The sequence below is a fragment of the Branchiostoma lanceolatum genome, chromosome 1 (genome assembly GCF_035083965.1).
Source record: "Branchiostoma lanceolatum isolate klBraLanc5 chromosome 1, klBraLanc5.hap2, whole genome shotgun sequence".
Lineage (NCBI taxonomy): Eukaryota > Metazoa > Chordata > Leptocardii > Amphioxiformes > Branchiostomatidae > Branchiostoma > Branchiostoma lanceolatum.
In genome coordinates, this window is record NC_089722.1 from 29,630,581 (window position 1) to 29,656,865 (window position 26,285).

General features: G+C 40.5%; 1 protein-coding gene across 4 annotated transcripts in view; it reads left to right on the top strand.

Annotated features, from left to right (window-relative positions):
- Positions 1 to 3,114: 3,114 nt before the first annotated feature.
- The window catches only part of LOC136447661 (phosphorylase b kinase gamma catalytic chain, skeletal muscle/heart isoform-like), a 35,845-nt gene continuing 12,674 nt past the window's right edge, over positions 3,115 to 26,285 (top strand). For 2 of the 4 annotated variants that reach the window (XM_066446705.1, XM_066446713.1), the window contains exons 1-10: positions 3,115 to 3,723; positions 7,085 to 7,245; positions 8,936 to 8,990; positions 9,167 to 9,232; positions 9,622 to 9,694; positions 18,331 to 18,421; positions 19,361 to 19,451; positions 22,601 to 22,630; positions 24,866 to 24,989; positions 25,347 to 25,430. In XM_066446705.1, the coding sequence (XP_066302802.1) occupies positions 3,617 to 3,723; positions 7,085 to 7,245; positions 8,936 to 8,990; positions 9,167 to 9,232; positions 9,622 to 9,694; positions 18,331 to 18,421; positions 19,361 to 19,451; positions 22,601 to 22,630; positions 24,866 to 24,989; positions 25,347 to 25,430 (882 nt within the window). In that variant the 5' untranslated portion in view covers positions 3,115 to 3,616. The remainder of the gene's footprint in view (positions 3,724 to 7,084; positions 7,246 to 8,935; positions 8,991 to 9,166; positions 9,233 to 9,621; positions 9,695 to 18,330; positions 18,422 to 19,360; positions 19,452 to 22,600; positions 22,631 to 24,865; positions 24,990 to 25,346; positions 25,431 to 26,285) is intronic. The other 2 variants (XM_066446721.1, XM_066446727.1) reach the window with 1 other exon arrangement.

The window sequence follows — 26,285 nt, forward strand, 5'->3', positions numbered from 1 at the left end:
TGGCGTTTTTCTTGTGGCGAGACCTGTTCCATATACAGTATACATTCCTTGTAATGATCTGACGACGTTTTGTCCTGGTTTGCGTTGCGTTTCAAACTTACCTTCCACTCAACTCGAGCTGTGTTCTGTTTAACTTACAAATGTTGTGTCAGGACTTGCCTTTCAATAAACGTTTGACATTTGAGGAACTACATGTATGATTAAATATGGTTTTAATATATACCACGAATGTAATAATTCTACAAGGATGAAAAGTGTTTGCAACAACGCCGTCGAATGCTTTAATAGGGCCTTGTCACACTCATATTCAAGTTCGCATGAGTTAAGTAAGGTTTGCGGGGAAAAAGTTGTTTTCTATCTTGACCCACCGTTGTGCAGCCTAGTGATCAGGCAAACAAAAGAAATCACTTACTAGTATTGGGCTGCAAACGTAACCTAAACCCAAGACATGTTAATACGCAACTCCTGTGGACTTGTCTTTAGGCATGGATCAGACATGTGCATGTCGACAGAAACTGTCAAAGAAAGGAAGTTAAAAATCGACTTAGTTACGTCTTTCTCTTTCGGTGGTACGAACTTTCTCATCATTCCAAAGCGCATTGTTTTTCTTCCCAGCGATTCCTTTGGATCTGTTCCTAAGCATACGAATAACGGTTCAACAACTGTCAGTGAACGTAGGTAATACGCAACGTTAACGCAAGGAGGATTTGGTTAACGTAAACAAGAAAGTATAAAGGGTAAGTTACTGGTTGAGTTGCATCCGACGTCGTGTGGCAGTATTTACAATATTTGAAACAAAGGCAATGGAATATTTTGTTAGTTTCAGTGTTGAGTTTTCGTTTCACTTCATTCACTTAACATCTCACACTGATCTTGTTTACCTTTCAAAGTTTCATTGCGTATTCATTGTGTTGGCGCGGACACGTTGCGTAACTAACATTACCTCTAATACTACCACGTTACTACAGCTGTTGTGCTGCTGTTACATTTACACACTACGTCACACACCAGTAGTAAAACACAAAGGGTAAGTTATCGATCATCTGTCGGCAGCTACTACATCTTGCCCGATCCGCCATCATCTACTTACAAATAGGTAGGTACTGTGTCAGATATGAAAAAATCGCTACATTTTGACAAGGACATTACTTCATTTTTGAGACACTGTTGATCTAAAAACATTCCAAAATGTTAAACCCTTTCCACATTCTCCGCTCGTAGGTCTACAGACGTGAACAAATAGGAAAATGGGAAATAAAACACATCGTACGTACGCAGCTCGAACTTCACTTAAGTTATAAGTTGGAGACATTTTCTCAGCCTTTTGTCCTGTTAGTGCACAAATGTTGATGACACTTAGTTGCCTTGGGTTGAATGGTGATCAGATGGCCACATTTCCTCTTACCTGAGCACTTGAGAGAACACCGTCTGTAACGCAATTTTGAGTGATGAACTACCCACAACCCTGTCTCAAATATATATCTGAGAAGGGGATGAACCTATGCACAGCATTTGATTTATAACCTGAGATAACCAACCTACTAAGTTCTAAGGAAGTTAAAGAAATCAAAATCGTCCTCAAAAGAAAACAACAAAAAATATCTACACATGCAGATGAACTCACCTTTTACATAGATTACCAGTCCGTCATCTCAGTTCTTACCAGCTGAGCCGTTTAGCCACTCCATCCACCAACACTACTGTGATCTTAAGGATTATGTAACTTACAACCTACGCAGCCTATCGGATAATAAGACTTTTTTTCACTTTTTATAACTGTTGACAATACCACAAGGCAGAGGCCTGTGAATAAGAATTTTCCCCGCTATTGTCAGGTTAGCTAGCCTGTCAATAAGATTTTTCCCGCTCTTGACAGGATAATTAAGCCTGTCAATAAGAACCGTTAACCCTAATTATCCTAAAATATAACCCTTATATTAGAGCATAACCATGTAACATAGTACATAAATAACATTTCCCCGATGTTCACAGGATGTTCCTGTGAATAAAACATTACCCTAACCCTAACCCTTAAAGCTAAAAACAACCCTAACCCCGTGAGGATGATCTTATAAATGGAACAAATGAGAAAATAAAACTTATTGACATTTTTTAGTAAGAATAATTAGTTTTTGAATGTCAAAAACAAAACAACGGATGTTAAAAAAGAAAGCACAAAAAATCGCTATCGAAGGAGTTGAACCTACGACTTTTAGCTTCTTGACCTGCCTCAGTTTGCCAGTTGAGCTAAGAAGTTTTGCCTGACATGATTTTAACCTCCTTGGTTATTCCAACAAGGAAATAGCCTGTCAATAACATTCTTAGCCTGTTAATAATTACAAGCCACAGCCAAAACATAGCACTATGTTTATTCACTCAAATCATACCGTATTTTGATAAATTTCACCACCTTTTGTGTGTAAATGACCACTAAAAACCAGACTTTAGGCGATCCCGCCGTCGGATCGCATAATCGCATATATCCGCCATTTTCGATTTCCGCCTGGATCACGATGCGGACTCTCACGATGTACTTTCTGAACCTTTTCTGCGGATTTCTTGTCGCCAGGGCCATGAAATACATTATTTGATGCCAATATATAGCAACCTGTGATGTTTACTCGCCCAATCATACTTATTTCGGTACATTTCACCACCATTTTGTGTAAATGACTCAGATACCACTAAAACAAACATCATGGCGCATGGTAACAAAGATGACGCGCGGTCGGCCGGGATCGCGAAGTATTTTTCTTGTCACCAGGGCCATAAATACATTATTCTGTGCCGAAATATAGCAACCTGTGATATTTGCTCATCAAATCATACTATATTTTGGTAGATTTCACCACCATTTTGTGTAAATGACTCAGTAGAAGAGTAGAAGATACCACTAAAAACATCATGGCGTATGGTAAGAAAGATGGCGGCGGCCGGCCGAGGTGGGATCGCGGAGTATTTTCTGTCATTTTCTTGTCGCCAGGGCTATGAATATATTATGTTATGCCGGCACATAGCAACCGTGATGTTATTTCATCAAATCATACTGTATTTCGGTAGATTTCTGCCATCTTCATGTGTATTTCGGTATTTCGGACGTGTATTTCGCGTATTTCGGTAAATACACGGACCCCCTTTGACCTATCAGGCCAGGCAGAAATGGCGGGCGTGAAGTGAGAAGAGTGCTCGAAGAATGTTTCCGTCAGTTTTGGTTCGTGTCCGGCCATCTCATTAACCAAGTCCCGTACCCTGAGCCAGGGAGAGCTCTAGGATCGTATGTTTGTCGAAACTGTCGCTTGACATTGAGATTTTCCCGTGTTGGATGCGACTGGCAGTACCTTGTATGTCGATGTCCAGAGTAATCGCCAAAACAAGGGTGTCTTTGTAAGCAGTATCGGAGCTGATATCGTGAGTTCCGGGGACACGCAGGGCAAGACAACATTTATCGTCGTGCATGACGTGTTTTCCCCGACTTCTCAGGATTCTACAAGTAATCAATCTTAGATTGATCGAGTGATGGTTTAGCATAAGAGACCCGTGAAAAGTTGGAGTCAATTTTTTCTATTGGACACGCGTTGTCTTTCGTGGTGTTGTTGTCTGTTGTCGTTCCGGTCCCATGACTGAATATCAAACCATGACACGAGAAATGTACGACGATCTGCCGGAGGAGTCGGATGCTAAGGAGTTCTACGCCAAGTATGAACCCAAGGAGGTGCTGGGAAGGTCAGTGTTGTGTGTGAGGGGTTGGGGTGGGAAGGAGAGGGGTGTGGCATGGGTGGGGTCACCAGGGCAACGTGATCATGTGTCATCAGATGATGTGATGGAATTTTACATTTTTGTAACGATTTTAAGCAGTATAAGAAGAAGACCAGATTCATGAAAGGAGATGTGGAAACTTGTTTGCATTTGAACACTTGGAAAGTCAGTCTCAGGTAAATGTGTTAATGATATCATTCACTACCAGAAGTGGCAGCCATACCAAATTAAGAACACTCAACAACACTGGACAAATACTAAGTGGAAAAATACTCAGTGGAAAAATACTCAGTGGAATACAACTAAAGGGGATGGCATAATCCACAGACATCAGAAAAGAGAGACCGAAAATCTGAAATTCCACAGTTCCTTCTGGGCCCAAGATTCTACTCTACTCATGTCTACTAAAATCAAGTATTGCATTTAACGTTTTTACATCTGAGTTTTTGGTATTCCAATGAATTAGAATCCATTTGCTAACACTTTGATAAGGGTAGAAATCAAAACATGTTTTGATGCAAAGTGTGTATTTGTGCCCTCACTGAGCTGTGTAAGCAAGTTCCGTTTGACCCCGTTGTTTGCAGTTCAGAGCTGTTATTCTGCGTTGGCAGTGATTTGAATTTTGATAGTTGTTTTGAACATCCATGGTTGCATCTCTTAGTTAAACCTCCTTGGTTCAAAACAAACCAGAAATCATTGAGTACGTAGATACTAGAATTTGTACTTGTTCTTACTGGTCTCTAATTAGAATGGCAATGTTGTATATGAGACTGACTGTAGACTAGTAGTCTTAAAGTCTTACATATAGCCTATATAATATAGGTCACCATTTTCAATGACTGTCAGTCTTTGTCTTAAAAAATCTATTACTGTAGTTTTAGAATTATCCCTAGTATAAGATTTTCATGAAGATCAACTTAAAGTTTAACTGTTCTGGTAAGTCAATAACGAATAAGGCATACCAGTCTATCAGATCTTTTGGGCAGTTTACAGAATAGATCACTGACCTACTACCATAGGCTGTAGGCCTCGGAAGGAGAGTCTATATATATACCGAATATATACCGGGATATCGGGTGATAGGCTGAGCGGATCCCGAACTTACCCGACAGCCGACCTCGCCCGAAGTGCGCCCGAAGGGCGCTCGTAGGTGGGCGCCCGAAGGGCGCCCCATGGCGCCGCAGGCGCAGAGCGAGGAATGCTGTAGGCCTCGGAAGGAGAGTCTATATATATACCGAATATATACCGGGATATCGGGTGATAGGCTGAGCGGATCCCGAACTTACCCGACAGCCGACCTCGCCCGAAGTGCGCCCGAAGGGCGCTCGTAGGTGGGCGCCCGAAGGGCGCCCCATGGCGCCGCAGGCGCAGAGCGAGGAATGAGCGATAGGTACGAAACCTCATTTCAAACAACCTAATTTTCTGCTAATTCCTTCGACTCAGGCACTTGGCTTGGTGGTGATTCTCATGTTTGGTGTCCTATTTACCCATGGAAAACACCTAGTTGATAAAAAACCGATGACAAAGGACGATACGAGGCATTTTGTAACGCCCCAAAATCCTTCTTTTCCCGACATGACCGTTACCGGCAGTATGCACGGCACCGCTGTTCACGGAACAATGACATCATGGCCGTCAGATTGGACCGGGCCGGTGCCATGCACGCAAGGGGTTTCGGCACCGATTAACTAAGCTATCATTATGATAAGCGTTGGAAATGCCAGGATTGTGAACATAGATATCTTATTCATCATATATTTGTCTACCAGCATTGTACATGCGTTCCTATTTGCTTCTTACGTACTCACTAGATATCGTACTTCTAGCCAGATTTACCAGCTAAAATCAGACGATAAACGTGCTAAACCTTCCATTAAAACGACTATGACGTATCTTCAGTGTAACACATCTTTTGTGAGCATCCTGTTACTTTGTTACGTTGCAAAATGGGGACTGCAATGGACAGTAATAGGTCCGGATTGGCCCCCGAAAGATCGAAGACACCCCTTCTGGTAACGGTGACCAGGAGTGCTGATTTCGTACCCTTAGATATTTTGAAGTTAGCTCCTCCGAGCGGCTGTCTCACATTGGACGACGGGGGGCCGTCGGGAGTATTTGCATAACTATGGGGTAGGATGTCTTACGCAACTGCTCAGCGGGGAAGACAAACTCGCTATTGTTTTGAGTCCGCGGAGCTGAGGCCTACTGCCCATGCTACTACTTGGAACATGTAGCGACCTACATGTTGGGACAGTGTGTTGTTTTCCTGACCCATATTTGTTTTTGCCTGGTTCCAGCTAAATGTGGTCTCTATTGATTATTATAACAGTACATTTTTATTACATTGTTTTGATTGACTTTGAATTCATAACTTTCCAGAAGTATGTTTAAGTATTCTGTAGGCAGCTCTAGATTTATTCTGATACATTGATTCATTGACTCAAGCAGTCAAGGTATATAAGCTCAAGCTAAAAACCCTGCATGGTAAAGTCGTGATTCCAGGGCCTTGGAATTGGTACTGTACGTGGACTACAGCTAAAGAGGAATGGTATTCAGGCCAGAAGGTCCTGGTTTAACGGTGCCAAAAAAAGGAACAGTCCTGTTGTGATTGTGAAATTTGATGCAGAGAACCGAGCCAACTATGAACTATAATGACTGAGCTATGAACAACTGGGGGGTCATGTCAGGTCATCATGTACATATGTTGTTGTTATTGCGGTGAGAAACCTCAGTGTTCTCCCTTAAATACGCCTGTTATGTAGATCAAAGAGTGATTGAGAGTAATAGACTCTAACTTTTGCAGCAGTTATTCTAATAACTACTTACTTTTTATGCACAGCTGTACTGAACATGTAACATTACATCTAAAATCTATAGCACACACAACCCAAGGAGGTTCAGTCATTGCAGAACCTGTGAAACCTCTGATAATGCTGTCAGTGATGTATCAAAAAATTAATGTTTCACTTCACGACATTGAAATAAAAAACGTGGGAACTTGTGACATGGAATAAAACAGAATGGAAAATACAAAAAGTTATTACTAATGGATAGAAAAATACATAACGTTTTATTTTTGTCTCTACTGCTGTTGAACGCTTTACATCATATAGTTGGTTGTATTGGTAAATATATATGTACTACTACATGATATATTGTAATACTAGCAAATAACAATTCCAGTTAGTTTTTTTAACAATAGTGTACCTAAGGCGGTATATTAGCATAAACACCCATTATTATGACGAATATTGGTTATATCTATAACTACATCTACGTTTAGAACTACTAGTATTAAAATCATCTTTTTCTCGTTACAATCTTGTAGGGGTTTGAGCAGCGTGGTACGACGTTGCGTGCGGAAAACGGACCTGCAGGAGTTTGCGGTGAAGATTATTGACGTAACAGAACAGAACTGGACAGAAGACAGGGACTCTGTGATGAAGGAAGTCGTCATTCTACAGACGGTGTCCAGAAATGCAAATATCAGTAAGAGACCTTTCATGTTTCCCACTTTTGCCATAAGTGTAGGTACAGAAGTTTTGAAATATGTTGCTATTCAATTCAAGTTATTTGGGCAGCATTTATCGGTATTCAAACAACTAGAACTTCAGTAGAAGCAACCTGAGAGTCTGTTGTACTAAGGAGACACCGGAAAATTATGCTTTTGCCAGCATTATTTTTATTTTGGGGGGTGGGGTGTGGGGGGTGGGTTTCACCAAGGAGGTTTAATCAGGAGGAGAGAGCACAGAGACACTTCCCTTTGTTCCTGTGCGCGTCCTTGGTGTGAACAAAATAATTCACACCTAAGTATCAAATCATGAGCTCCACGCCGGCGAGCGGGCGTCTTCCCTTTGTTGTCGCGGTCAATACACGAGTTGACCTCAATCCGGAGGTCAATGGATTTGAATCTATCGTCAGTAGTTTGCTGGCAATATCCATTCGATAAAGATATAGATAACAGAGAAGAACTTGACACAACGATGACGAATTTCAGTCAGTAGGTCGAGACAAGGAGGTTTAATCAAATTCACAAATACCAAAGAAACACGAGAAACACGTCATGCTTGCCATGCAAAAAGTCCCTATTTTCCAAAAGACTGATACATCATTGAATATTACGTTACGAAAAATACTAACATGCTATGAAAAATACCATGCTACGAAGAATACCGCCATGCTACGAACATCAGAAAACACGCCATTTTAACGAGCACTCCGTCAACTGTTAGGAAAAAATATCAGCTAAGCGAAGAAAAACTTCACATTCCTGTCATAGCCACCTAAAAATACATCTAAAAATTCATAATTCTATCGCAAGAAAACGGACATCCACTCAGAAAAGTGGCCGTAATTTTACCCATGTTTGTCGCACAGCGAAGCCGAAAAGGTCTAGATGTCGGCCATGTTGTCAACAATCCGAAGATGACGTCGTCGCAGGCCTGCCGAGTGTTCCAAATATGGCAATCGTCGGAAATCTGAAACTCATCGCTTCTTCTCGGCCGGGCTTCGTGACGAGGTCGGGGGGATTCGGAGGTTGTGACGTCATGACTACCCTCATTTGCATTGAAAACCGCGGGAAACGCTGGGAAGCGCATAGGGCATCAAAGGCGCGCCGCGCCGGCTGGTAAACAAAGGATCGCAGCCGGCTCTCGCGGGTGAAAACAAAAGGCACAACGGGGCGTTTACAGCGTGCTCTCTCCTCCTGATTAAACCTCCTTGGTTTCACTTTTTGGGTAACCGTTGTTGATTAGAATGTGAAAAGGGTATTTCGAAAAGTCTCATACAGACTTTTAAGTTGATAGTTCTTAAACATCACTCAAAAATCACTTAAAAGTGATTTTTGAGTGATGGTTAAGACTTAACTTTTCAAATACATTGTCACATTTAGAGCATTTCTTCCCCTGGTGGCTTCATCTTAAACTGCAGAATACAAACGTCTGAGCACATTGTACAGAACTGTATTGCATTAGCAGTTGTTTGTGCTCCTAGAAAAATGACTAGGGAGGTGTTATGATTTTATTAAGAAGTTGAACTCAACAAGTTAGAATTTAGTTAAACTAGATTTGTCGAATACTACATTGTTCACTGTCCGTTCATGTTAAATGTCTTTGCAATTAGCCTATGGGCAAGAACTTGCAATCAACTTTCGAATTATTTTCTCTCTTCTGTCCAACAGTTCAGCTAGTCGATGTGTTTGAGTGCACCACCTTCATCTTCCTGGTATTTGAACTGTAAGTATAGCAGCATCATTACATTTGTATACAATGTAAGTGTAAAACTATTTGATGCTTTTAATGACTGTCTCAGTCATTAAAAGCAAGACGAACTCAGTCCATTGCATTTTTTTTACCATATATGTAATTTTTTACCATATATGTAATTTACCTTTAGTGCATTTTTCTTCCAGCATCAAAGGAGGAGAATTGTTTGACTACCTGACTGAAGTTGTGGAACTGAGCGAACGAGAAACTAGGTAAGGTGTAACCGTGTAAGGTGAAAGATATTAGCAAGTCTTTTGGCCTTCGTAACACTTTCAAGTACAACTGTAAACGCGCACGTTTTTCAACTGTATGTCTGATACAAGAAGCTTTATTGACGCCACATAAAATGCAGTAACTTGCGTACGGTATACGGTCAACAACAATTTACAAAAGGAAGTATAGAATATATCTTAAATCTAATACTAGCATGCTCTGCAAAAACAGTGGATACTGATGCCTAACCCTACAACTGATAAAATTTGGCACTAAAGCTAGTGAAGGGCTACTGTGGTAGGGTGAAGGTTAGCCCATCATTAATCATTACCTCATTGTTCTTTATTCCAGGCCAACTAGTTATATGTTGTTTATTTTTCTTCCTCAGATTTGTGATGAGACAACTCTTTGAAGTGGTCAAATTTCTCCACGATTTAAACATTGTACATAGAGACCTCAAGGTAACATGCACTTTCTTATCTTTACTATCGATGTTTGCGTGCATCCAAGTAAAATAAACATGTTTTGATTGTATGGTGTTAACAGTGTATTGTCCCATGTACAGTAACAATGTTGTAGAATGATCATCAAACTGTTTTTGTAAGTAGCTGAGTTTGCCGTCACTGATTTGTGCAACTGGCTGCCAACTACATTTTGTACACTTGGATATGCCCTGTAGTGTGTTGACCCGGAACTTTGTACCCTCCAATTACTTTCTCATCTAGTGCTAAAAAATACCTGATATATTTCCAGCCATAAATCCCAACTGCAGTTTTTGTACAGATTGCTAGATGGTGCTTTTGAGTAGCATAGCAACAAAAGGTCTCCTACCGCAATTAGGCTGTTCCATTGGTTTACATGTTATATTGCGCAACTTTTATGGCCGAAAATCCAACAAAGAAACAGTTTTTGTGGAGATGTTTTGCTTTCTACTGTGAGCACACTTCTTCGTGAGGCACTGAAAAAAATGTCACAAAAATCTGACCCCGTGAACGATATTTATGAATTCATAACTGCACTATCCACTATGTTCGCAAGAGGCCCTCTTCGGCCGCCAGCCCCTGACCGCATCACTCAGGACGGAAAAGCCGTACACGTCCGACAATCACTCGGATGCCGAAACTTTCCTACCTAATCCTGGCAGAAATACACAAGCTTTCATCCCAAATCCTTTATATATCAAGTGGGGTCGATTAAAGGCAATTTATGATCCACCTAAACACACCCTGTTGGGGCCTGTTCATACTTTGGACCACGGATTCCTTGAGACTGTACACTCGGAGTAATACAAGCACGAGACCTTAATACCATTGATTATTAAAATAGTTTGTCAATCAAAAGAATAATTGTCTCTCCATCATCTCTGAAAGTTTGACCGCTTTGCGTCACTCCGTTGCTAAGCAACAGCGCACTGAAGGCACGCCTCCTTCTGGTATTGGCAGCGCCACCTACCAGATCAGTCCAGAAGTCCAATAGCGATAACCACAGGAAACACAGTTGACTTTCTTCGACCCTTGTGACGCACCGGAACTTGATATTTGATCCATTTTCGGTGATTTTGTCAGAGAAACGTGCTCGGCGCATATCTTTTCCATTTATCTTAACCAACTACGGAGAAAAGGACCATTCGACGCATTCTCCCAACGACATGGCTGGGAGCAGCTCCAGGAGGAAGAGAAAGAGAAGGGGAAGCAATGCCGGGCAGTGGGGAAAAATCAGACCTCCACCAAGGAGGCCGACAGTTCCAAAAGAAGATAACAGCAACGTCGAAGAGATTCGTCGTCACAGGAGCGACATTTGGCGCTTGGCGACAGACAAGGCCGGTGCCAATCCTTCACCAGGTAGGCTGCGTCCCTTACCCGCCGACCCAACTGAAATGGACAAGTTATTAGACGTTGGCAACAGTAAGACCGACGACAATGTTCAAGGACAAAGGTTGGTCACCATGCCTCTCCTAGCCAACTTGATTAATGACTTCTATGACCATCATTCCCAGGAGAGTCCCTCGTGCAGCCCTCGGTGCGTCATACCGACCTCTGGCGAGACCGCGCATGGGTTCGTGGTCGAGGAAAGTTTGAAATGTTCCAGGTGCAGGTTTGAGTTTGGCCCAGTGAAGCTGTATGAAGATGGTGAGCGATTTCCTGGCAGGGCTAGGGGACGAAAGCCAGCAAAAACGAATGTTAAGTTTGCTGTGGCTCTCACTAAGCTCGGTATTGGGGTAACGGGAGCTAAGACCTTGCTCTCTGCAATGGACATGCCTACACCGGCTATTTCCACCATGCAGAACTTGCTGACTGGCGTGTGTGAGAACATGGAGGAGATTCTCAAGTCTTCTCTAGACGAAAACAAAGGGAAAGTTAGAGCGGCACTCAAACTCCGCGGGAAAGAGGTGAAAGAGGGGGAGCCGGTAGCAATTGGTGCTGTAGCCGATGGCTGTTACAATAACCCGTGCTACCACGGTGTGTCTCAAAGGGCGACGCAAGCGTCGCTGCCCGTGTATGAGACGGAAACATCAGAACAGCTGTTAATAGGGTTTCAATTTGTAAACAAGCTGTGCCAGAAAGGGGAGAGGCTAAGGGCAAGTGGCGAGGAAAAGCCTTGCCCTGGGCACGAAGGCCATTGCTCTGCAACTTTCGCGGCCGACGAACCAATAGGCAATGCAGAGAAAACGATGGCTGAGAAGGTAGCGTCGGACCTGCTCGACGGCTCACAGCCACTAGTTATCTCCAGCCTTACCTCTGATAATGATAGCAAGACCATCGCGGGCGTTCAGAAAACGTATGATGCGTTAAAGAAGGAATACCACGCCCTCCAGGACGCGAAGGCTAACGAACTCGCTAGCGACGCAATGCCGTCGACATCGGCGAGCCAAGGTGAGGGCGAAGGAGATCGGCGTGTGCTCGGCGGGGACATATGGAGGGAGGGGATAACCGTTCAGAAGGAGGACTGCGTTGTACACGTTTCGCGTGGACAGCGGAGAGCTGTGTTCAAGCTACAGCTAAGCTCCCAAATAATTCACGGAAAGCCTCTCCCTTCAACATGTAAGAAGGGCGTCGCCCAGGGCAAGAAAACCTGTTTCTGCCAGATTTTAAGCCACGCGCTGTCGCGCCGTTGCCACACAGAGCTCGCAAGGGCAAGAGCACGCCATCCCACCGACAACGACAAGTTTGTCAGGGCTGTAACCGAGGCAAAGACTAACATCCTAGACTGCTTTAGTGGCAATCATAGCAAGTGTAAGCTGGTGTCGTTCGCCTGCAAGGCGAGGCCGAACGACCCCAGCTATAAGCCGTACCACCTGCCTTGGAGTCAGAGTCTTTGCATGGCGGAAGGGGACAGGGAACAACTATGGACCGCTATAGAATACAAACTGTCAGCAAAGATGATCGCGCGGCAGCAAAACCTACGATCAACCAACATCTGCGAAGCCCATCACCTACGCACGAATAAGTCGCTTCCAAAATCAAGAACGTCCAAGCGGAATGCGGCAGGCAGGGCAGCCAGTGCAGCGCATTCAGCGGCCGTTGGTGGGATGGCCGAGTCGATTGCGCGGATAGCAAAACGTCTTGGTTGCGAGTTGCAACCAAGGGGCCCAGGAACTCAGTTCCTGTCATCGGCAGACAGGAGGGCCAGAGCGGACAAGTTGCGGCAGAGGGGTAAGCCTTACAAGGCAACAAGAGCGTCCTCTCGGTGGAGGAAAGAAAAGAGCAAGAAGGGAGCAGGGTACAAGCCACAGCAACTGCACCCAAACTTCTCTAAAGAACACAATTACAACGAGAACAAGAGTCCGTAGGACACAATTCTCCGTGAAGTATTTATAGTATGTACAAGTATTGACCCACACAAACTTTGCATCTCTGCACAGTCCAAGTAGTGTTTTAGAGCAAGTAAAGAAAAAGTGTTTGTTTATCTTTTTCTTTCAATACAGGAGTGGTCAACCTGCTGAAAAGTATGTTTTTACAGCATGACATAGATGGGATCTAGAAATTCCGGGAAAAGTCACAAAGTTAGATCTAGATGGCCCCTTTTCAATTATCAACGAACCATTCAGCCTTACAACTAAGATGTATCAGAAATCACAAATATGCAGTAAATCCTCTTTCCACAATTTATTGCAGGCCGGCCTGATCTATAGCTATCAAGCTATTTGCAATAAAAAAGGCTAATTTATATTATCGTAACATTTCACGAAGGTCAAAGGTCACCGGATCTAACCACCCGGAAGTGACACTGGCGCGCGCACTTTTCTGAGAGATATTTCTCAACAATCTTTCATCCCCTGCGTAAACTTTTTACATTGTCACAGCCTCCGTATTATAAACTACAAGTGTGGTAAGTTTGAAGGTCCAGAGATTTCCCATTTTCACACTGTGCGTAAAAGTGCATCGCCCGTCCCGTGCGCACATACTGTAAGCGAGTTTCGAGTGGACAAGGCATACTTAATACACAGACTGGAGGTCACTCTACACATGTTCGCAGCTAAAACTCACAATTCCCGTTGCCGCATTGGTATGTAACTTGGTATATCGTTTGCTAGGTTGCGTGTGGTGATGCACGTTGTCTATTTTTCAATGTAACAGTGACTATACGATCACAGCAAGTAAGGAAGATTTATACCCCGTATCTGCCTGAAGTATTCCAGTCATGCATAACGGATTATAACATGGTCCCTATGGCAGGGCAGTGGGACATAGCATTAATTATAGGGGTGCAATTACGATATTGGATTGACGTTTAAAGTAGTTATGGTGTAACAAAGCTATTGTGCATCACCACGCCGAACCAGGCAAACGATATGCCAAGTTACACACCAATGCGACGACGGGATCGTGAGTTATAGCTGCGAACGCGCAAACAAATACATTCCCAATACTCCCAGAAGGAGGTCACACCTCCTCCCCGGAGTAACAAGGACTAGGAAATGTATGTCACTTGACAGCAACGTGTTTCTGTTACTGAAACGCTACAGGTGTACATATTTGTACACCCCTAATCCCCGCGACGGCGGTTTATGACTATTCTACCTTTCTCTTCTTTATAAAGTTGCCCTTGTGGCACGTTATTTCTATCATTTTGTTAGCAAAGTCGATCAAAGTCGTTCATGACTGATACCTATATTGACCGTCCGCCTTTGTCCTGATTGTAGGCTGGTTGGCACTTTATCTATCCCCCTTACCGCTATTCAAACTGTACAGGATTGCTTATTTTGTCTATATATAAACATATGTAACAAACACGGTATGTGAGCGTCTCCTTTCTTATGAAATATTGTTTTCATACTCACTACAGCGCAGTTTAGATAAAACACACTTCCCGCACCCCCGTAAAATATAGGAACGTCCGTTTCCATGGTAACGGTCAAAGGTAAATATCGGAATTATGGCGGAAAAAACGCGAAGTAAAGCCTGGACATGGATTCCGTTCAAATTTTTCTCCTATCATCAATTGCTGATTTTTAACGAATATTTTTCATTTCTATTAAGGTCTCCTACCGCAATTAGGCTGTTCCATTGGTTTACATGTTATATTGCGCAACTTTTATGGCCGAAAATCCAACAAAGAAACAGTTTTTGTGGAGATGTTTTGCTTTCTACTGTGAGCACACTTCTTCGTGAGGCACTGAAAAAAATGTCACAAAAATCTGACCCCGTGAACGATATTTATGAATTCATAACTGCACTATCCACTATGTTCGCAAGAGGCCCTCTTCGGCCGCCAGCCCCTGACCGCATCACTCAGGACGGAAAAGCCGTACACGTCCGACAATCACTCGGATGCCGAAACTTTCCTACCTAATCCTGGCAGAAATACACAAGCTTTCATCCCAAATCCTTTATATATCAAGTGGGGTCGATTAAAGGCAATTTATGATCCACCTAAACACACCCTGTTGGGGCCTATTCATACTTTGGACCACGGATTCCTTGAGACTGTACACTCGGAGTAATACAAGCACGAGACCAAAACAGCACACCTGTCAACATACTAAAACCACATGTACTTTCAGGTGACCCATTTGTACTTTGATCTTTACATCCCTGCTTAAACAAAGTATGTTGAGCAAAACTACGAAAACCACGCTCTCCTTTTTCAGCACTCGGTTCCAGTGCTGAAAGTGGCTTCAGCACTGGAAAACCAGTGCTGAGTTAAGTTCAGCACTGGAAAACCAGTGCTGAGTTAAGTTCAGCACTGGAAAACCAGTGCTGAGTTTAGTTCCGCACTGGAAAACCAGTGCTGAGTGGAGTTCAGCACTGGAGAACTCGACGTCAGCACTGGAAACCGAGTGCTGAGACAAGCTTCGGCACTGGAAACCGAGTGCTGACAAATATTTCGCATTGGAAAACTAGTGCTGAGATACGTTACGGCGGTGACTTACTTGCGATTTTAAAACGTAGTATTTTTCCGGACCATTCACTGAAATTTATCCATAGCGTATATCTATGACAGATTTCAATTTCTATATTACCGGGGTAAAGTGCTCTGACGCTGCTCTGACTATAAATCATTGATGCGACCGACTTTTGAGTAATATTTTCCGGTGGGCCAGAGGTTAAAGGGTAACTGCAACGTCATTGGAAGATACCATTGTTTGCGGACAAGTTACCAGACACCCGGGAACTCATTTGCCTACCTGAAATTACAAATTTTACTTCCCTATTGAATTTCAAAATGTTGAATTTCAAAATACTGATTAGCAAACGAACCAATACTATTTTCAAAACACTTTATTTGGCATGATTACCGTGCACGTTGAATATGGCAACAAAACAAGCCTTAAACAGAACGCATGGAAACAAGCCTTAAACAGAATTACACGCATTGTTACTAGTCATTTTACGAAAAAAATACTTGATTGAAACTTCTTACATATGAATATCATGAGCTTTACAGTAGTACAAGTTGTTAGCAAATACCAACTAAGGTTACAAAAGAAACCTCCCTGAAGTAACTAACTAAACGTAGTCAAACTTATATTCGCATAATACTACGGTACTGATAAACTGGTGAACGGACCTATGTACAGACATCGCGTACGAATAAACCGGTGAATACAACTATGTCTACACAACGCATCGTGTACAAAATCATAAATAAACTGGTGAACGCATGTCAGACCAGAAAGAAAGAAATAAAGTTCTTTATTTGTAACACATCCCTCATACCTATATTACACAATGAACAAAATGACAAAATTGTGTCGGAATAAAGTTGGTCATTGTTTATTCTAAATGAATCACAAAGTACGTAAGTTCAAGTGACCATGCGGCACTTCTTACGACTATTCTTCTCTCAGCACTGGTAAAAAAAACGTTCCAGTGCTGAAAACACTTCAGCACTCGTTTTCTAGTGCTGAGTTTTTTTTAGCACTCGTTTTCCAGTGCTGAGTTTTTTTCAGCACTCGTTTTCCAGTGCTGGGGATTTTTCAGCACTCGTTTTCCAGTGCTGAATTGTCCCCGAGCACTGGTAAATCCAGTGCTGAAGGCGTGGTTTTTGTACATCAGCACTCGGTTCTAGTGCTGACGGCGGTTTCAGCACTGGGTAACCAGTGCTGAATCACCTTTGACATGACCCGTGACCTGGCACCGCCGCTCTGTCGCACATTCAGCACTGGTAACCGAGTGCCGAACTCCATTCAGCACTGGTAATCGAGTGCCGAACTCCATTCAGCACTGGAAAACGAGTGCTGAGAAAAGTTGCAGCACTGGAAAACGAGTGCTGAAAGAAACTCAGCACTGGAATACAGCGATTCAGCACTGGAAAACGAGTGCTGAACTTTCTTCAGCACTGGAAAACGAGTGCTGAACTTTCTTCAGCACTGGAAAACGAGTGCTGAACTTTCGTCAGCACTGGAAAACCAGTGCTGAGGCCGATTCGTCCGTTGATTCAGCACTGGAATACCAGTGCGGAAGGCGTGGTTTTCATAGACTTGCGTATGTTGACATATGTACATTTAGGTATTGGATGAGAGAATGGTTTTAGAGAATAAGTGTACTGGTGTACCTAACCCAAAATGTAGGTGCACAGAAGGAACTTTGGGTGCACAACACAACATAGAATAAAGTAGAATGTCAGCAAAACATACAGTTGTATTTACAAACCCTACTGCCTCTTAAGAAACTTAGTCTGAAATTCTGTAACTAGCTTCAAAATCTTAAAGAAGTAATACATCAAAGAAATTACATGTACAACAAAGGTTGTATTGCTTTTTTTGCTAATTAAATTTCAAAAACATTTTGTATACTATTGTATGATAATACCTTTCCCCAAAAGCCTACAAAAATATCTTGGTGCACTGGTGCGCCCACAGTCAAAAATAAGGTGCACAGCTCCAATTTAGGGTGCACATGCACCTACTAGTATTTCAAGCCCTGTTTACTGTATAGCAACAAAACCCAAAGAGTCAATCTACTAGGACCGCATGTAGTGCCATGTGACTGGTCTATACTTTGAACCTTATGTACCGGTAATGCTTAAACCGCAGTGTTGACATATGTTCATTAAGTACTTAAGTTCTGTCTAGCAACCATACAAGCCAACTGTCAATCAACTTAGGAGGGTCTGCATGCCTTTTTCTGTGAGACGTAGTGTGCTATTTTACTTGGCCGTTTATCATAGCTGGCCCGCTCTAATTCAACGTTAAGCATTGTCTATAAACTATTCATGAAGCATACAGGTAATTGGACACTTAGATTCTACAAAGCACATTATTTGTTATACTGAATTGAGTGTTAGCAACAAATCATGGCAGATTGCCGAAAAGTCACAACACAGCGTCCGCTTATGTTGTTGCTCACAAACTGGTTTCACCAGACACCCCATAAATACAACGGAACAGTCCAATGAACATTCAAACATTCCCAAAACCTTTCATAATAAAAAGTCAATTTACCGTTGTCGGTCCTTCTGAATTAACTGTCAAGCATTGCCAGGGTCCCCCCATGCAGACCCCAATATTGTACCCGCATGTGACAAGCCGGTACTTTGAACTTGACAATGCTTCACTAAAGCACCTGTACAACATGAAGCCATGGCGCCTGCTTGTTACATGGCAGTCCTAGGTGATGCCAACCCCTCTGTTTTCATTTCTTTTCCTTCACAGCCGGAAAATATTCTAATTCAAGGCAAGCTAGAGATCAAGGTGTCCGACTTTGGCTTTGCAGTTCGACTGAAAGAAGGACAACTACTCAAAGGTTTGTTACACACTTTCTATGCTTATGTATAGAAGTATGCATGAATATCAGTTTACCAAATATTCCTAACAATAGTGAGATACCATACATTTGTAACTCCTTTAAAGTACTGTGGATTTTAAACCTGTGTTGACGTCCATAAAATGAACTTTCTGTTACCTTAAAAGCAATTTTTTAAGGCATTTTTATCTTCGTTTCTGCCTTCTGAAATGCTCACAAAATCACTGTAAAATTGGAAAAAAATCTACCTTTCTTAACACTATGACAAAGCTCAACTGTACACTTTTCTTGTGTTTGAAAAATATAATTTACTGGTGCCTTTCTTATCTTATCTCCCAACTTTGAGTTTTCTTCTCTTAGTTTGACATCAAAATATCCCCTTAGGGTCACCATTGCATGTGTTTGTTTGTGAAAGTAGGTTAAAGGGGAGACTGCTCCAGCTTCACTGTTATATAAAAAGCGGGAGGCAAATGGTTAAACTTTGATACAAAGTTTGATACTGTAAATCTTGAAATATTAGCAGTGGTTATATTTTCATGGTGCCCTCTCTAATGCAAAATTGTGACATTGCAAATATGCAATTCCATCAGAATTCTACTATACTATGGAATTGTTTCAACTGCAAACTTTAAACACAGTCAAAATCTCCCTTTCCCTCCTACATCGAAATTAAATCCAAATGAAAATAAAGGAACTTACAGTATGTTACATAAACCAGATAGGGGGTCAGGCAGTCCGTCTGACTTAAATGTGTAGAGTAAATGTAAAAAATGGGGGCCAAATGGTCTAAATTTACTACTGTTATGACCCGAAAAAGATTACCAGGTATGTATGGCTGTGTTCTATACTATTCTATCACAATGGATATTGGCTTGGAGGTGATGCCAGGGCAAGAAAACATCAGCCTTAATTTCTGTCATTTTTGTTGTTGTCTTACAGAACTATGTGGAACTCCTGGCTACCTCGCACCCGAGGTTTTAAAATGCTCCATGATCGATGGTTTTGCTGGCTACGGCAAGGAGGTAGACATGTGAGTAGACATTATCTCTATTCATTAAGCAATGATAGTGACAGTATGATTTTTTTTTTTGCACAGAAGTGTGCAAAGCTGGATTAAAGATCTTGAATAAAGCTTTTATAGTGGTCAGGCCTAGCTATCTTATAAGCAAGAACAGATGGTACATTATCGTTAAAGATGCCACTGAAGCGAAGAATTAGCCTTTAAAAACTAGACTCAATGTACATCGTGTGGAGAAATTGTATAATATATAAAATTTGCCTGTCCATAAAGTCACCACTGTGTATTGTGTATGATTGCTTATAGATTTTAAAGCAGTAGTATTTGCTATAATGATTACATATTAAGTAAGGGTCTTAAGGTTTGTATATTTGTTTTGGTAAAGCAAATAATGCAGATTAGGTTTACTTAACATATCCATCACAGCACTTATTCCCACATGGTAATATTAAATTTAAAAGTAATCAAGGAGGACTTTACATATTTTCAGTTACAATGTTTCAAGGATGATTATGTTATGAATGTTGCTTGCATTTTGTCTTCTTTCTTTAACAGTCAGAAAAAATGTTTGTTTTTTTTCAACATATTATATACTGTAACAATATTGCTACATTTGTAGAGGAGGTGAAAGCTACCTAATGTTTACAATACAGTCATGCCTAGTACAAGTCACCAACTCTACCTAAGGATAACATGGCCACGTTTTAGTGCTCCCTATGATATAGATAATTTTTCCCATTGACAAGAGCATTAATAATCCTGTCTACAGTGACGACCTGTCCAGATTTTATCGGTCCCCTGAGTGGTTTTCTTTGGCAGTTTTGACTGTACATTATTGAATGTAATTGTAAACGTTGCTCAAATTTCTGGCCTTTTCCCTATATAGGGAAATACTGAATATGAACATTGGATAGTATGTCCCAGTAGTGTTTGTAATGAGAAATGCCAGTCCTGTCAATTCAGCTTGACGTAGTTAATCTGTACCACTAGGTAATTTCCACCCTATGTTCCCCTGGGATTATACAGTCAGCCTCAATATGTCTGTCACTTCTCTGCCTGTATGAACACAGGGCTCAAAATTACTCTCATGCTGTAGAACTTACTAGAAGAATGATCAACTTAAAAAATCTGTATGAGATATGCATACATGTATGTATGCACCGTATGTATACTAGATATAGTATCACAACAAGGTTTTAGAGATGTGTGAAAAACAATATTGAAATCCATAGATTAATAAACAGTTAATACACAGTATGTAGTTGGTGATTTCTAATTGATATGAAACCTGCATCAGATTACTGATGATTTTCTATTATGTGTCAAATTGAAGAATAATCCAGCGTTCACTTAAAAAAAAAAAAAAAAAAACTTTCCTTGCTGCCAGGCTAAATGTTAAAAATCATCTGCTAACACCTTACGTTTTAACTTGCCTGGTGAGCATACAGTCATGTACTTTCGAGCCATGTTAGTTACTGTTCAGTAATATCAATCAAATTCCTTTTTTATTCAGTTTTTTAAAACTTTTCCCTGCTGCCTAACCCTATAACTGATACAAATTTGATGTTAAAAAGCTATCTTAGTAGGCTAAAAGTTAAAAATCATCTACGTACTAGCACCTAACGCTTGGTGAGTATACTTTCAAGCCGTTAGGTAACCATCAGATGATCAATCAAATTCATGCATTCAGTTTTTTTAAACTTTTCCCTGCTGCCTATATAACCCTATAACTGATACAAATTTGATGTTAAAAAGCTATCTTAGTAGGCTGAATGTTAAAAATCATCTACGTACTAGCACCTTACGCTTGGTGAGTATACTTTCGAGCCATGTTAGTTACTGTTAGGTAACCATCAAGCGATCAATCAAATTCCTGCCACAGTGTGCATCAGTAATAAGACCCACACGTGGATGTGGCCATTTCCATACTACATATTCCCCCGGGCGATCGACTCTACCGAAGGGCGTTAGTGAAGTTCTCTCGTATTCCGTGTGATGATGGCTCTGCACGCTCTCAGATGGTTCTGACAAGCAGCGAAATATCGCGTAGTAATTGCGAGGATATTGAGTATGCCGTGTAAGTATTTTGTTGGACGATAGGAGATTCTTAATTCAGAGTTAACAAACAATATGTAGATGTCGTTATGTGGTTCTTTGCTTATATGTATGTTGTACAAAAATGTACATGCTTCCTTAATGTTGTCCCTTTTACTTTGTCAGTTCTGTCGAGATAAGAATATTGATGTTTGGAATGCTTTGCCTTAAGGTTGACCAAAATGACTCTTTGTTTGACATTGCAAATTAGATGATGTTTGTACATGTTACATGTAGAGGCTAGTTTTGATTGTTATATATGATGTTAAGTCTAGGTCTAGTTTTGTTTCTTGCATAGTATATAAGTCAGGAAGAAATCTCCCAGCTCTATGCAAATTAGAAAAATAACATATGATAATCAGTGCTAAATATTATTCTAACTTTCTTTTAAACATACAATTTGTATATTGAGTTATTTTTTATTGACATTTTTACCAATTATGTCTTTTATCAATTGTTAGCTATACAGCATTGTATTTTTATGCAATATTGTTATTTCAATGATTTTTATGGCCTGGAAGAAAGATTTCACCTGTATTTTTAGTTTGGAGGTCATACCAGACTAAAGTACAGGTGTGGTAGGGTCATTAAGAATTGATGCGCTTTGAAACGTCGGGCCTTTTATAGCCTTGTCACTAAAAATCCATCCATCCCATGATTGTGGTTTTATTTCATATATACAATGCATATTAAGAAATAAGCATATGCTATGCAAAAATGTTCAACAGCAATGTTTTTATGCAAACAGTGCTACTAGGGAAACTGGGCAGTCTTAGTGGTGGCAAGGATGTCTTGTGGTTTAGGTTTGTCGACTTAGAATTTAAAGGTTCTGGGTTCAAATCCGTAGCGGGTCCTAATGTTGTGCCCTTGGGAAAGGCACATATCTATAAATGGTAAATCTCAATATGTAAATGTGGTGAATCTTTCCAATAATATGATATTCCTGCCTTAGAAAAAGGCAATTTGGTGAAATGAAATAGTGAGGATAATTTATAATAACTTATTCCTTGATCTTTTATGAATTTTCTTGATAATTTCTGCTGACTGATATTGTTTTTTTCCATCAGGTGGGCATGCGGTGTGATCATGTACACTTTGTAAGTATCATTCATGTTACTTCATCCTATAAAATGTGGTCACAAAGATGTGATTGCTGTTAGGAGTGTTTGTGTAATTTTGTATTTTTGTAGATAAAATCTGGCATCTTCAGATATAACATTATTGCTTGTTATTATTGCTGAATCCACAGACTCCAATTTTATTAGTATGTGGCAATGACAATGTGATAACTGAAAAGTAGAGAGGAAAAAACAACTTAATCTACAACATCCCTGTTTTATTATGTAATAGTTGTCTTCCTGTAACATAACTTTGATGCGAATGCTATCAATGGTACATTTGTCTCTCTGTTATCTCCGATAAAGAGATAATCAAACGTCAACGTGACATGTCTGGATTGTAATCTGGCCATTGATTTCTTGAAATAGATGTACTCTCAACAGCTCTCACTTATTATTAATTATGATTCCTTCTCATATCCGTTCTGTAAATCTCTTGCCGCAACCGTGAAGTTAAAGTTCAGTGAAATTGTCTATTTTCCTTAAACCGTAAAATTTTGCTACTGTGAAGATAAAATGAATTACAGTAGTATTGTGTGTTTCTTCTTTTGCTTGAGTTAGCATGGCTGATCATTTTTTCTAACCATAGAAAAGCGTGCATGCATGTAATTAAGTTATACCTTGTAAGGCAGAACATTGCAAGCTCGAGTGCACCTTTACCTCCAAATCACTTGGTGTAAAACGATACTCTCTCCTGATAAAAATTACAAAGAATCGGAAATTATTTTTAAATGTGGGTCTGTGTAAATTGTAGTAAACGCAGTTGATGATGCCATTTTTTTTTTTTTTGCCAAGAAGGCAGTTTCTAGAGCAAAAGCAACTAGTACTGTGCCAAGTGCATAAGATATTTCAAGTTCAAGATTATTCTGGTCACGTTATAGCGTAAAAGCAAAAGTGTAGACATACTGTTATGAGCACTCAATGAAAAATGGTATTGATTTTGGCAGTCTGTGAAAAGAAACAGGAATTATACTTGTAAAAGCTTTAGATTTGCTGATCACGCTACAAATAACCTTAACAATGTGCCAGTAACCAAAACCTACCCATTTGAAAATGAATGGTTCCCGCAGATTGGTAATTAGTGAACTAGACTCCTCCGAAGTGATGGCTAAAAATAGACCAATGCAGGGCTTTAGAGTCAGCATGGCCAATTGAAACAATGTAGTTTTGTGGCCGAATTGAAAATTGGAAAGTTTCGAAATTTGTCAGCTTCAAAATCTAACGCAAGTGCAAATAATTGTGGAATTTGTTTGGAATTGAGCTTGGTTTTTAATGATGTACAAAGTGTTATTTTGTCAAAAATACAGTCACAAGGTATTGTACATTGTGACTATGTCAAGGTTTTGAATGGTTAAGGCAAGCCGAGCATATGCTGCTCGTGATAGCAATATTCCCTCATACTCGTAACTTAGGCAATGCATTAAAAGCTAGAAATGCATCACTTGGATCTTAACTGACAGATTGAAAAGCTGGAATACTGTAATATTTCTGCTGACTCATACCCTTGCCTTTTCCCATCTTGTGAGCTTTCGTTTTACAAGTTTTATATTGCAAATTGAATCCAGTTTTAAGATGGATTATGGAACTTTCAATGGCCAAACATTTGCAATAAAACAGGAAACGATCTGTGGTTTTTCAGGCTATCTAATACAATATTGCTAGGACTTGAAATTCATTAAATCTAAGTGCACAGAAAAAAGGTTGGGGTTCATAACTTAAAGTTGAGTAGAATGTCGCCAAAACATGCCACACAATTGATTTCCAGCTTTGAAAAATTACGATGAACCTAAATTCTATAGCTAACTTGAAAATTCTAAAACAGGTAAAACAACAAAGGTTTTATCATTTTTTCAACACTTAAATGTCAAGTACATGCTCTGCAGTAGTATGTATACCTTTAACGTTCATAACCCTAAACAAATACCTTGTGCACCTACAGTCAAAAATTAGGTGCATATCTCCAATTTTGAGTGCACAGAAGTGTAATATTTTGCACCTATATAGTATTTCCAGCCCTGATAGGAGTTTCATTCTCTACAAACCTGCAATATTGCAGATCTGTTTCTAGCACTTTGGAGGTGTGATGTTTTGCAGATCTGTTTCTATCACTTTGGAGGTGCAATGTTTTGCAGATCATTCTGTTTATAGCACTAGGGAGGTGTGATGTTGGAGGCTTACATGTACTGACAGGCGAGTCTTGTTGTGTTATGTCAGGTTGGCGGGACAGCCTCCGTTCTGGCATCGCAAACAGATGATGCTGCTGAGAAACATCATGGAGGGGAACTACAACTTCGACGGGCCCGAGTGGGAAGACATCTCCCACACTTCCAAGGACCTGGTACGTACAGATCAGGCTGTTAGCTAGCTGGGTGTCAGGGCGTCTTCTGGACGCCCTGCACAACCTTACCTCACTGGGACAGCATGTAAAACAAAGAAATTAGATGACATATACCACACTTCCAAGGACCTGGTATGTACAGATCAAGCTGTTAGCTAGCAGGGCGTTTGGGCGTCTTCTGGACGCCTTACACTAACAAAACAAAGAAATTAGAAAATGTTATAACTGAAACATAATATTTTATGAAGTCATCAGATCTTTTGTTATTGCTCTTCTTGATCTTCCTACACCATAGATTTGTTCCTAAAGTTTATTATGATCCACTTGTTTTTCTGACTGTATGATTTTCTCTTTCAGATCGCCCACCTCCTCATTGTAGACCCGAAAAATAGATTCACCGCTGAGCAAGCCCTTCAACATCCCTTTTTCGAAAGCATTGAGGTAAGTTTTATATTTTTTTTTTGCATGTTGTCAACACTGCAAATGCAGGTAATACATTCTTTTAATGCATAATCATTCATATTCAAAATGTAGTTATCTAATGATATATGTAGATGCTGTTAGATATCATAATTATGCGTATATAGCGGATCTGCCATATATATTTAGCTTTTGAAATTTCAATGTTTGTTTCATTGTTTAACAACATGTTTTCAGGCAATCTATAGTTGCTTTATCATGGTTGATTATGCTCCAGGACCTGAGATTCTGATCGATGGTACAATAAACACAGAATTGATTTCATCCAGCCTAGTGATTCAGAAGACTTCCTTTGCATGTGTAGCAAGAAATTGCGTCGTACGGTGTGTAGAATAGCAATGTCATGCACTAATGCTGGGAAACAACATGGAGAAGCTTTCTATCGATTTGTTGCTCCCAAATGCACTGCAATCTTCTAGATTTTGCACAGTACTTCTTACAATTCACCTGTTACTAATTATATCCTAACACACAATACCAACAGGGGTGCCTATACTTGTAGTATTAGTAAGTTTCATACAAATTTTATAGGATTCATATGACGTAGTACAGAAACAAACAAATCTTACAGTAGACATATTACATATTACATATACTTTCTACTGCGAAGAAAACATACATTTGTACGGACCTAATTGATTGACTGAAACTCCGGTCCAGTGATTATAGTTTGTATGTTTCTTTGTTGCAGATCATATATACATGTGCTCCTATAAGATTTGTTTGTTTCTTAGCACTACTTTGTACATATTCTGTAAAATTTGTAAATATTCTGTAGAATTTTGTAGAATATGTACAAATACTTAGGCACCCCTA